This window comes from Lathyrus oleraceus, chromosome 2 (genome assembly GCF_024323335.1).
Source record: "Lathyrus oleraceus cultivar Zhongwan6 chromosome 2, CAAS_Psat_ZW6_1.0, whole genome shotgun sequence".
In the NCBI taxonomy this organism is placed as follows: Eukaryota; Viridiplantae; Streptophyta; class Magnoliopsida; order Fabales; family Fabaceae; genus Lathyrus; species Lathyrus oleraceus.
The window spans coordinates 3922311-3935185 of NC_066580.1; the positions used below are offsets into that span (position 1 = coordinate 3922311).

At 34.9% G+C, this 12875-nt stretch overlaps 1 protein-coding gene across 1 annotated transcript; it reads right to left on the minus strand.

Annotated features, from left to right (window-relative positions):
- Positions 1-331: 331 nt before the first annotated feature.
- LOC127117510 (heat shock protein 90-6, mitochondrial) lies at positions 332-6247 on the minus strand. The gene is made up of 20 exons (XM_051047554.1): positions 5983-6247; positions 5142-5321; positions 4974-5047; positions 4340-4465; positions 4167-4260; positions 3985-4068; positions 3748-3891; positions 3536-3649; positions 3341-3400; positions 3139-3213; positions 2942-3046; positions 2714-2854; positions 2522-2614; positions 2322-2399; positions 1919-2173; positions 1711-1813; positions 1334-1508; positions 1136-1241; positions 953-1042; positions 332-770 (listed from the first exon to the last, which is right to left on the minus strand). Exons 1-20 carry the CDS (start codon positions 6088-6090, stop codon positions 597-599), a joined length of 2379 nt encoding a protein of 792 aa, XP_050903511.1. The 5' UTR covers positions 6091-6247; the 3' UTR covers positions 332-596.
- Positions 6248-12875: the final 6628 nt, after the last annotated feature.

The following is a 12875-nucleotide window of genomic DNA, read 5'->3' on the forward strand; positions in this document are numbered from 1 at the left end:
ACTTAAGGAATGGAATTGATGTTATCAATTTTGATTAGTTAAATCTTAAATTAAGGGATGATGTTGAATGATAATTCATTATTTTAGTATTTCACATACGTAACATTATTTTAGTATTTATATATGTCCAACCATTTTATTGTAACCGTTTTAGAGTAGAAGAAATTTGTTATTATTTATTATTCACTTTTCTCTCTTCTTCCATCTTCATTTTTTTTATCTTGTGTACCAACAATTACCAAATTAAAAAATTGAAATAAACATATTTTGTGAGACAAACCTAGCAAGCCATTTGATTGACATGATAAATCAAAAATACCAACGCAATGTGTTTGACTTTTAGAACATACATTAGATTAGACCATCGTAAAGAACAAAATGTGTTTGGCTATTTTTGGTTAAATATTATTATAACATTGTTGAGAATGAATAGCTTAACTAATATAAACCAGCCAATACTGCGAGCTAATTACACGAGATTGGCATTACAAGGAAAGTTATTAAACATATGTATAAAATAAAATACCAACACCGATGTTCTTAATTTTGCAGGAAGAGAAAGAAGTGAAAACAAAAAACTCAATGTTACAGTCTTCTCACTTTTGACTGCCAGCTTCAGTAGGCTCGACCACTTCAGCTTCTACAGTTTCTAGAACATGGGGTTGAGTTTGAGTCGACTCAAACTGACTTGGAGGAGATGACCATTTACCATTAAGAGCCATACCCATCATCTCGTATATCTTTCCTCCAAGCTGTGCTGGATTATCAGGCTGCACACCAACATAACATATTGAGAGTCATATGATCCAATATTAGCACAGACAGTTTAATTTTTAGGCATGATTATATTAGATTCTTCTATTTTTTCATATTATTAACAATATCATTCATATCTATTTTTACAATGGAACTTAAATCTCTTTCATTGCAGTGATATTAACAAAGTGCTTACCGTAAACCCACTGGAAACCAAAGCTGCATCGTACAGAAGATCAATAGCTCTGAGGGCCTCTTGATCATCCGGATTAGTTTTACAAGCAGCCTGAAATTTACCGATTAAATTACATCACCATTATTTTAATTTGCACTTGATTATATCATTAGACTTAGGACACATAACAAAATAGATTCATACATCCAAGTTCTTGATAATAGGATGTTCAGGGTTGATCTCAAACACCCTTCTGCTTCTCATGAATTCCAAGCTAGTGGCATCACCCATTGTTTGTGACTTCATTAGCCTGGAGCAGCAAGTTTGATTTACATTCAGCACAGTGCTACTTACATTTTTAAAAACATTATAATGAAATGTGTATGATAAAGTAAGACCCACCTTTCCATATTTGCAGACCAACCAAATTTTCCTGACACCAGGACACAAGGCGAAGAGCTCAATCGGTTTGAAATCTGCACACTTGCAACTTTATCTCCCAAACATTTCTTAATCCAATCAATTGTCCCACTATATTCCTGCTTAATCTCTTTTTCCTTTTCCTCATTTTTGTCACCTGCAGAAACAGAGACAGCAAACTACATTTAGCAGGTTTAAATGGTTAAGAACCAAACCATTAATCCATGCCACTGTAAGGGATACCGGCAAATATTTGATCTATGAAACACATAAGCTTCTCAAAGTTGAGTGATTGTCCAATATAGAATTTAATCCAAAATAAATCACGAGAAGGAAACATAATTGAAAAAGAAGTAAACCTAGATCCAAGTCTTCCTTGCTAATATCAACAAAATTCTTTTCCTTGTATGATTTAATATTTTGGATGGCAACCTCGTCTATTGGATCCACCAAAAACAGCACCTGCAAGATTAAATTAAATAACAAAAAGCACCAATATGAAAAAAATAATAATAATAAACAATAGTTGATCAAATTTTACAAACTATAACAAAAACAAATTTATACTTCAAGATCCTTCTCAGCAAGTTTCTCCAAGAAAGGTGTGTTCTTTGCACTATTCACACTGTCAGCAGCAATGTAATAAATATCTTTTTGATCAGGTTTCATGTTCTCAACATATTCATCCAAGCTGATAAACTCTTCCTCACTTTGAGATGAGAAAAACCGAAGCAACGGAGCAATGCGTTTGTGATTCTCTCGGTCTTCAATGCAACCCAATTTCAAGTGTTTGCCAAAGTTATCCCAGAACTTCTCATAGTCCTGCACACAGAACAAGTCAGCTGGTAAAATATTAACAGGAAACAAGCAAGCATTTCTATAAATAGTTTTATAAACAGAAAAATAAAAGAACTGAGAAAAATGAAACAAAAAAACTTTCTAACCACAAACTTTCAGAATTAGATCATACCTCTCTGTTATCACTCATGGATATCCCCAAAATCATATCAAAAGCCTTTCTGACCAATCGCTTCCTCATAATCCGCACCTTCAAGAAGCACATAGAAACAAAAAATTTCAGCAGTGTAAAACTAGTAAAGTTTTATATATTTATAATCAAAGAAAAACTTGTGGACATGTTAAGTGCGTGTCTGGACCCTATCTACTTACTACGCGGCTCTCTTGAAGAATTTCACGTGACACATTGAGCGGAAGGTCATTTGAGTCGACCACACCTTTGACAAAACTCAAGTATCTTGGGAACTGTTCAAGTAAGTAATACATCAGAGCATGATAAAATACTGAAAAAAACAATCCAGTTACTCAAGACGTCAAGATGCTTGTACAGGAAAGTGCCTATACCAGTTCTCCATCAAAGTCATCTGAAATAAATACTCTCTTCACATAAAGTCTTATATTCTTGGTCTTGGGATTGATTACGTCATCCTTCCCTGATGGAGCATAGGGAGGAACATAAAGTATAGACCTAAATTCTACCTCGCCCTGCATATCATCACCAGAATATTAGCTGTCAGCTTAGTATTGTGATTATCATGCTTAACAAGATTGCACTTGAGAAAAAAAACATACCTCTGTGGTAAAGTGTGATGATGCCAACGGCTCCAGGTATTCATTAAATGTTTTCTTGTAAAACTCGTTGTAGTCCTCTTTGGTGACTTCTTTAGGATTACGAAGCTGCGCGGATAGAATAATGTGTAAATCTTCATCTTAGGTAACCAACTTCCACTTTAAGCACAAATCATGCAGTTGGAAATCATAAAACTAACCCAGATAGGTTGTGTCTCATTTGTGAGCTCCCAGTCCCAATACTTCTCAACAACAGTCTTAGTTTTCTTCTTCTTCTGTTATAAAAATGTGTCAGGTTATAAAACGGCCAGCACATATACAGCAGTTATACAATCAAATTTTTGTAATCATAATTTCATAGAAAATTGATTCAGGGAATGCACGGCATGTGCAAAACATTACCTCAGTCTTCTCATCTTGGTTGTCTGTTTTCGCCTCAGCTGGATCCTCATCAACCTCTATCTGTAATGGACAAATTATGATAAAAGCTCAAAAACCAAATTCACGTTCAGTTTTCAAGAAAGGGTTGTGGAATGAAACAATCAGAAAAACGGACAGCGTCAATAAAATTAAAAGATCTGGAGTACATAGTCATACTTCTTTGGTGAATCCCTTTTCCTGCCAAGTGTATATTGGGAATGAGACAAATTGGGAGTAGTTTTTCACAAGCTTCTCAATTCGCTCTGGATGAGCAAAACCTTTGTCATCCCTCTGAAAACCAGTGGGTAAAATACAAAAACAACCATAAGCTCCAGAATAAAGAAACTAAAATATTAGCAGAAGCTCTAAAATAGAAAATTTTGACATACCTTAAGATGCAGGGTAAGGCGAGTTCCTCTTGGAATCAGCTTCTCCTGGTCTGTCTCCTCAGATATGGTATATGAGCTAGCATTTACCTCTCCTTCCCAAATATATTGTTTATCTGATCTTGGACTCTTGGTTGAGACAACCACCTTCAAACCATACAAAAATATACATATATAATCTGCCAAATAAAAATTTAAAATGAAGTACCGTGTCATCATCACTTTTATCCAAATGCATACCCGATCAGCAACTAGAAAAGCAGAATAAAATCCCACACCAAATTGACCGATTAAGTTGTTGTCACCACCAGCACCCTTACTATCCTTTTGAACGAAACACCTTTGTCAGCACACAGGATACATAGCAGCAAAATAAAATAAGGTCAATATAATCCTAAATCATTCTTCAGAAGAGGTAAGACCTTGAGAGCCTTCAAAAACTTTGCAGTTCCACTTTGAGCAATAGTTCCAAGACAGTCAACTAGTTCCTGCTTAGTCATGCCAATGCCTGTATCACTGCATAAAGCAAAAGTTACAGCACCAACTGCATTGAAACAAATGAAAAAATTAATTAATTAAAAGTAAATTGTCATACGTGATAGTGATGATCCCATTATCTTTATCAGCTTGAATTCGGATATCAAAATCAATTGCATCCTTCATCAGGTCAGGCTCTGTAACACTCAAAAACCGCAGCTTATCCAAGGCATCACTTGCATTGCTGAGAAAAAAATGCACATATTAACAAACTGAATAATGCAATGCAGCACATCATCTAATCAACACAGAAGACATAGATTGCTTGAATTTTTCAACAATATTTATATAACAAATTTTGAAGTGGAGCTTCGATACAAGGGTTCTTTGAGGTGAAAAGGTTCAGCTTGAGGAATTAGCTTCATGACAGTTAGAGGTAAAACGACCTACAAACAATAAATGCATAACAGGTCCAGCCCTTCCCAAGATTCTTCCATTATAGGATATTTATAAGACTAGATTGCCCTGGTTTCTAGAAATAGTTTTCTAGTAGAAAGAGAGAGAAGCTTAAGTAACTTTTTTCAAAATGAATACTGAAACTTGCTGCAATCTATTGGGGGGAGGGGGAAACCAGAACTAGTGTATACCCTAAAAGGGCAATTTAAGTTAGTAATATTAGGCGCATAATTGAGGAGAAAAACATTCGTCAATGCTTAAACTATGTAATTCTATCCACCAGTGACGGAACGTACCTGATAAGTTCCCTGAGAAACACTTCCTTGTTACTGTATAAACTGTTAACAATAAGGTCCATGAGCCGACTAACCTGCCAAAGATACACAGTATCCAAAACAATGTTCACGATATATATCAAGCGCGCTAGAGGTAACAAACCACATACATAATAAAGACGACAGTACCTCTGCTTGGTACTCAAATTTCTCAGCTGGTGGGGAACTTGATGCACTAGATTCTGCAACAGTTGATTCATATCGTTTTCCCAAAAACAAATCTCTTTTCAAGTTTAGCTGATTAACACTGCCGGATTTCTCAGAACCTAATAATGAATACCATCTGGATTTTGTGTCATTCTCTCCCACCTGCTCCCAATCAGAAAACATAAGATAAGTGTAAACAAAAAAATAATTATTGAAGCAACAAATATTATCAATGCTCCCACTTTTAAACTTCAAAAAGGTTAGTGCAATCATCTAACACGGAAAACCAACTATGTAACTTCAAAATCATTCATAACAAAACACAAAACATGAGTTTCAAAAAACCATTTCCAGTTGCAATAATAGTTCTAATGCCCATGCTCCCACTTTTAAATTCAAAAGTGTAATCATCTAACACATAAAACCAACTATGTAACTTCAAAAAGGATGTAAGCAAACTTCAATTTGTTATAATAGTAATCATTCCCGGACATCTGAAACACAACACCGACCGATAATAATTTGAAAAAAATAATAAATTAAATATAATCAAAGTGTAAGACACACGCTAGGTGTTGGTGCTACAAAGTTCATAACAAAACACAAAAACGCGAGATTCAAATAATCATTTCCAGTTGCAATGAAAATTAAACTAATGATCTAACGATAATCATCATCATATAATCATTTCAATGTTGCTGTCAAACTTAATAAAAATCAAACCACACAAATAACAATAAAACGATAACGACTAGTTAGCGAAACTTCGGATGTAGAAATTGAGATTGTTGTGTGCAACTATAGAGGCGAGAAAGATGAATACCAAATGAGAGTAAGATGTGGAAAGTGGGAGAGCCGCGTCACGGCGAAGTGCGCCGCCGTAACGGAGTAGGGCGGAGACGGAGGAAGAGCGATTGGAGAGTCTGTGCATAGTGAATTGAGCAGAGAGCGAAGAGAGAGTGTGAGATTCGAAAAATGCGTTGAGCAGAGAAACGGTAGTAGGGTTTTAGCAGGGGTTTGTGTTACCACAAAATGGGGTTTTCAGAAGCTTCTCGATTCACCTTGTTTCCACAAGTCGCTTTTTTTTTAAGAAAAAATTCACTTCTATTTTTCTTATGCAACCATTTAAAAAATTTTAATATATTTATTTTGTTTTTCAAAAATTCTTAGTAAGTTGTTAATGATATCTCTTTGTGATTTGTTTTTTAATTTGGTTTGTATTTGAATTGTATTTAGTTTGGATTTGTTTATATAAAATAAAGTTTAGTTTTAGTTTATAATTAAATTTTTTCATTCTAACTGTTTTTGTATTTGAGAGTAAAAGTTAGTTACAAATTTTTCTCTTTCTTTCATCATCTTCTTTTTTTTCATTCTTGTGTACCAACAATTCATTTTGATTCAGGAGCGGAAAACAGGAGTGTACGTGAGGCGTATGTGGTTGATTTTATTCATTCAATTCACATTGAATTGAAGGTCGAAATCGAAACAGAATCGCATTTCTTGATGCTGTGGAATTGGGAAACACAAATGTTGGTGAGATCTGAGTGAATTTGCACAAGAACGGAGATGAACGGCGGAAACGGTTGCTTGAACACAAAGCTTCCAGTATTTGATGGAAAGAATTGGAATTTGTGGATGATTCAGATTCATGTGTTATTTTGCGCTCAAGATGTTCTTGATCTCGTCAATGACGATTACACAGCGGTTGCAGCAGATGCAACAGAAGCACAGAGAAACGCGCAAAGAGAAACGAGGAAGAAGGATCGTAAGGTGTTGTTTTATGTCCATCATTGTGTGGATATGAATGTGTTTGAGAAAGTCGTTTATTCAACGACGGTGATGGCTACGTGGAATACACTTGTACGATGCTATGACGGTGATGCATCCGGGAAGAATGTGAAGCTTCAGTCTCCATGAAAGCATTATGAGAATCTCAACATGAAGAACAATGAGTTGGTACCTGATTACATCTCCAGGGTGATTTTAATCACAAATGAGAAGAAATCTTATGGATAAACTCTCTCTGAACAAGTAATCATTAAAAAGGTACTGAGATTACTTACTCCTCAGTTTGATTACATTGTTGTAGCAATTGAACACTATATGGACCTCAGCACCATGAAAACTGAAGAGTTGTAGAGTAGTCTAGAGGCACAAGAGTTGCGTCTGACTGAGAGAAACTCTGAAAGAGAAGTATAGCAGGCTCTAAGAGCGTCTTCTAGTAAGAAGAATCAAACGCATTCTTGGTGAGAGGCTAAGAAGAGACATAGCGGTGGTTATCAGAAGTAAGAAGCCTTCAACTCTGATGAGAAGAAACATCATAAAGGAAAGGAGAAGTTTGACAAGAAGAAGGTTTAATGTTACTGTTGTAAGAGTTTGACTATATTGTTGTTGACAGTTGGTTAAACAGGAAAGGAAATCAGAAGAAGGAAACATAGCCAGATGAGATTCTAATGATGAACTTGTGTTATTAATGGCATTTGAAAGTAAAGGTGAAAATTTGGTAGATTTGTGGTATATGGACATTGGCTGCTCAAATCAGGTAACTGGAAATAAGAAATGGCTGGTTGATTTTGACTCTGAAAAAAGGACCAAGATCATATGTGATGATGATAAGTATCTGAATGCTGAAATAAGGGGAAATGCCAGAGTGACTCTGAAGAATGGTAAAACTACATTGATTCAGGATGTGTGGTTTGTTCCTGGCATGAAGAGCAATTTTCAGATTTCAAACTCTATGAGCTTGTTTCAATCCATACAAGGTTTTATGTAACTTGTACACCATCCATTCCCGATTCTTTTTCACAAATCCAGGAGGTTATGACACATAAACTTTCTTTTGTAAAGGACCATTCAAAATGCATATTTTACATCCAAATGCATTAGAGGCCAATTTCTATTAACAACTATAGCAATCACTAATCTGATTGTTTCATGCCTAGCTACAGACGCAAACACCTCAAAGTAATCTAATTCATATTTCTATAGAAATATTTTATCTACTAACCTTGTTTTGTGTTTGCCAATTGATCCATCTGGCTTCAATTTCAACTTGTAAATCCATCTCCCTTAGATGGCTTTCTTATTCTTTAGAAGCTCAGTCAACTCTCAAGTCTTGTTTCTTTCTTTGCCTCAATTTATTCTTTCATGGCCTTCAACTACACTTTCTTCTTGAGAGCTTCTTGAGTACTAACTGGTTAAGAGTTTACCAACATGGCACACTGATTGAGTTCCCCTTTAGAGTCTATCTTAGTATCTTGCAACATGTCAAACTCTGCAAATCTTCCCGATATTTATCTGATTCTTTGTGGCCTCTAAACTTGTTCAAAATATTTTTCAAATGTTGGAATAGTATCAGATGTTGAACTACCTTTAGAGGTTGGACCACCTTCAGAAGCATGGCCACCTTTAAAGGCATGATTACCACTAGAGTCTGGATAATCATCAGAATCTATATCAAAATCAGATTCGTCTTTAGAGTCTTCTTCAGAGGCAAAATCTCCTTAGGAATCTTCTTCAAACTCATCTTCAGAAGCATAATCTCCTTCAGAGTCTGAAATATCTTTAGAAGTTAACTCAGGTGTTAACACTGCACCAGAGTTGGATTGATACTTGTTCCAACCCCATGCTTTTGTTTCCTTCATAATTACATCTTTATTGACTTCAACTTTTTTAGTGACAATGTAGTAGAGTTTATAAGCACATGTATTATAGTACCCTACAAGAAACATGACTTTGTTTCTGTTATTCAACTTCCTTCTCTTAGCACATGGGACATGTTTATAACAACCAGAACCAAACACCTTCATATGGCTCACACTTTGCTTGCTTCCAGTCCACTTATGAATAGGAACTACTCCCTTCAACGTCTTTGTGGGACACCTATTGATCACATATGTTGAAGTAGCAACAATTTCACCCCATAATGTATGATGCAAATTCTTCTCTTTCAGCATGCTCCTAGTCATATCAAGTAAAGTTTTGTTTTTCTTTCAGCAAGACCATTGTGTTGAGGAGTGTATGGAGCAGTAACCTCATGCTCTATTTCATTCTCCTCACATTACTTCTAGAACTTTATATAGTTGTACTCACCTCCACTATCAGTTCTGAGAATCTTTAGATTTTGTCCACTCTGATTCTCAACCTTGACTCTGAACTTCTTGAATTTAGCAAACACCTCGTGTTTGAACTTTATGAGAGATACTTGTGTCATTCTTGTGAACTCATCCACAAATGACACAAAGTTCTTATTCCCTCCAAGTGAAGGTACTAGAAATGGTCCACATACACCATAATGTACCACACCCAAAGCATGCTTTACTCTTTGAGGCATTTTTGATGAAAATGGAAATCTTGGTTGTTTTCCTTTCATGCATACACTACCTGATTTTTCTGGATCCATAATTTTAGGAATGCCATGAACCCTATTCTTTTAATTCATATGCCCTGAGATTCTAAAATTTAGATGCCCCAATATCTTGTGCCACAACCCACTTTCCTTTAGAACACTTGTTGCACTGAGGCATTTAGAGACTACAATTTTAACATCCACCTTAAATGTCTTATTCCTTCCATGTCTAAACTTGATAATCAGCTTCTGATTACAATCATATAATTTCAAGAGATTTCCATTCATGGTTACTGAAAAACCTTTTTCAATTAGTTGATCAACACTCATCATAGTGCTCTTCATGCCAGGAACATACCACACATCTTGAATTAGTGCAATTTTACCATTCTTCATAGTCACTCTGACATTTCTCATTCCTTCAATATTTAGATACTTATCATCAGCACGTCTGATCTTAGTCCTTTTTTCAGAGTCAAAATCAATGAGCCATTTCTTATTTCCAGTTAGGTGATTTGACAAGGTGTCCATATACCACCAGTCTATGAATTTTTCACCTTCATTTTCAAATGCTATTAATAGAACAGGTTCATCATCAGGAAGGGATGGTGTACAAGTTGCATAAATCCTTGTATGGACTGAAACAATCTCCTAGAACTTGGAATCTAAATTGATTCATTTTTAAGCTTCAAGGATTCAGAAAGTGTGAGATGGAGTATGGTGCTTATGTTCAGCATATATCTGATAGCAATATGATTATGGTGTGTCTATATATTGATGACATATTGCTAACAGAGAGTTGTTCATATGAGATAATCAAGTTCAAGAAGGTGTTGATGAATGAGTTTGAGATGATTGATATAGGAAATATGGTATATTTTCTAGGAATGGAGATTTTGTACTCTGATAAGGGTATAATTTTACATCAACTGAAGTATGAACTTGAGGTTCTAAAAAGATTTGAGCTAATAAATTACAAGTCTGCAATCACACTTGCTGAAATAAATCAAAAGCTAGATTCTGATGTTGAGGCTAATGATATAGATGCTACAACTTTTAAATAGTTGGTGGGCTCATTGAGATATCTCTGTAGCACCAGACCTGACATCTACTATGCAGTTGGAATTGTGAGTGGGTGTATGAACAAACCAAAGTGGTCACATTACCAAGCTACTGTCAAAATACTGAGGTATATTAATGGAACTCTGAGGTATGTAGTTTTATTCTCTTCTGGTGTTATATCTAATTCAGAGTTGATATGTTATTCAGACTCTGATTGGTGTGGAGACAAAGTTAACAGAAGAAGTACTTATGGATATTTCTTCAAGTATTTGAGAGGCCTCATTTCTTGGTGCTCCAAGAAGCAACCAGTGGTAACACTATCAACCTGTGAAGCTGAGTACATTGCATGTGCTTTGTCTGCGTGTCAAGTTGTTTATATTATGAACTTATCATCTGATTTGAAGATTAAGGTGAGCAAGCATGTGATGTTGATGATTGACAATAAATCAACTATAATCTTTGCCAAGAATCTAGTGTTGTATGGAAGAAGTAAACACATTGGCAGAAAGTTCCACTTTCTGCACAATCAGGTTTAAAATATAGTACTTGAAGTTGTTCACTATAGTACTCATAAGCAACTTTTTGTTGTGCTGACTAGAGCTATTAATACTGAATACTTTATCCATTTGAGGGATGAAATTGGTGTTGTTGGTTTTAATTAGTTGAATATGAATTAAGGGATGATCTTAGTTGTAATTCAAATTCAGTTTTATTTGCTTTTAAATTTGATTTGCATTTGAATTGCATTTAACTTGGCCTTGTAGCCTTGTGTACCTAAGTTAAAGCTTAGTTTCAGTTTGTAATCGAATTTTTTCATTGTAACTATTTTTGCATTTAGAGTAAAAGTTAATTACATATCTCTCCTTATCTTACGTATATTGAAATTTATCAATTTCAAGATGATTAATTTATGTTTCAATATATCATGCATGTCTTATTTTCAAAATTATCTTAACTAAGTTTAAACCTTCATGACAAATTTTTGCTATAGTTATTTATACATATAAATTTGGTTAGATCTTTTATCTTATCATCTCTATAATTGAGAATATTTACTTGATTCACAAGCTTTGAGATTTGATTTTAGATATCCTTCAATTATATGTTTAAGAGCATCTTTATTTTTTGTCCATCCTTATTAATGAGCTTAGTTCGATATGTTTTTCTAAACTTCGAGTTTTACGCATAACAAAGGTCCTTAAAATGTTAAAAGCTTAATCGTAACTTTTGTCTATTTTTCTTTTTTTTAGTTTTGATGTTTCCATTTTAAAATTTGGGTTTTTATCCTTAAATTCTTTTTTTTTTTAAATTTAGTACTCTTTCAAATTTAAGATCAAATTTTAATGACATATCATTTGAATTGATGATGTGTCATTGTCGCTATTACAACAATTAATTTCAAATCATTTTTATTAAATTTTAGTTATATATCACTTTTTTTAAAATTTGAAAATTTAATTATTTAAAATAATAAGAACACAATTCTGATGCACCATATGTTTGAACCTCTATCCTCAAAGATATAAAGGTCACCTTCTAGCCGCTCAACTACAAATGTTTATTTGTTATAAGTCGAAGATTGAGTATCATAAGTCATTGGGTTTGATACATTCATTGCCTATCCCCAAGTGGAAGTGGGACAACATTTTGATGGACTTTATGCCTGGTTTTCCGAAGACAGTGAAGAATTGTGATACCATTTGGGTTATTGTGGATATGTTGACTAAGTTGGCTCACTTCCTTCCGATTCGACTTAACTATCTATTGGAGAAACTAGCAGGGTTGTATATTGAGAAGATTGTCAGTTTGCATAGGATTTCATCCAATATTGTATCTGATAAAGATCTGAGGTTTACATCGAGGTTCTGGGAAAGTTTGCAGAAGACCTTGGGTACGAGGTTGTGTTTGAGTTCAGCTTACCTTCGCAGATAGATGGTCAGACAAATGACTATCTAATCCCTAGAAGACTTGTTGAGGGCTTATGTGCTAGAATAAAGAGGTTCTTGGACTATCCAATCGATGTTTGAGGCGTTGTATGGTAGGAAGTGTAAGACACCTTTATGTTTGTATGAGTCGGGATAAGGTGTTGTGATTGGACCGAAGATTGTCCAGTAGACCACAGAGAAGATCAAAGTGATCCAAGAGAAGGTGAGAGCTTCGTAAATCGCCAAAAGAGCTATCACGATAAGCCAAGGAATGCATTTGAGTTCTGAGAGGGGGATCACGTGTTTCTGAGAGTTACTCTGCTAATTGGTGTTGGTTGAGCTTTGAAGTCTCGAAAGCTCACTTTGCATTTCATTGGCACG

What these genes read in the sequence shown, in the direction of transcription:
- LOC127117510 (XM_051047554.1), bottom strand. Translation starts at nt 6,090, where the DNA reads ATGCACAGACTCTCCAATCGCTCTTCCTCCGTCTCCGCCCTACTCCGT. An exon ending in TTTCTCAGGGAACTTATCAG is followed by an intron (nt 4,466 to 4,973) that starts GTACGTTCCGTC and finishes TTTTTTTCTCAG; the next exon opens with CAATGCAAGTGATGCCTTGG. An exon ending in TTCTTCAAGAGAGCCGCGTA is followed by an intron (nt 2,400 to 2,521) that starts GTAAGTAGATAG and finishes TGCTTCTTGAAG; the next exon opens with GTGCGGATTATGAGGAAGCG.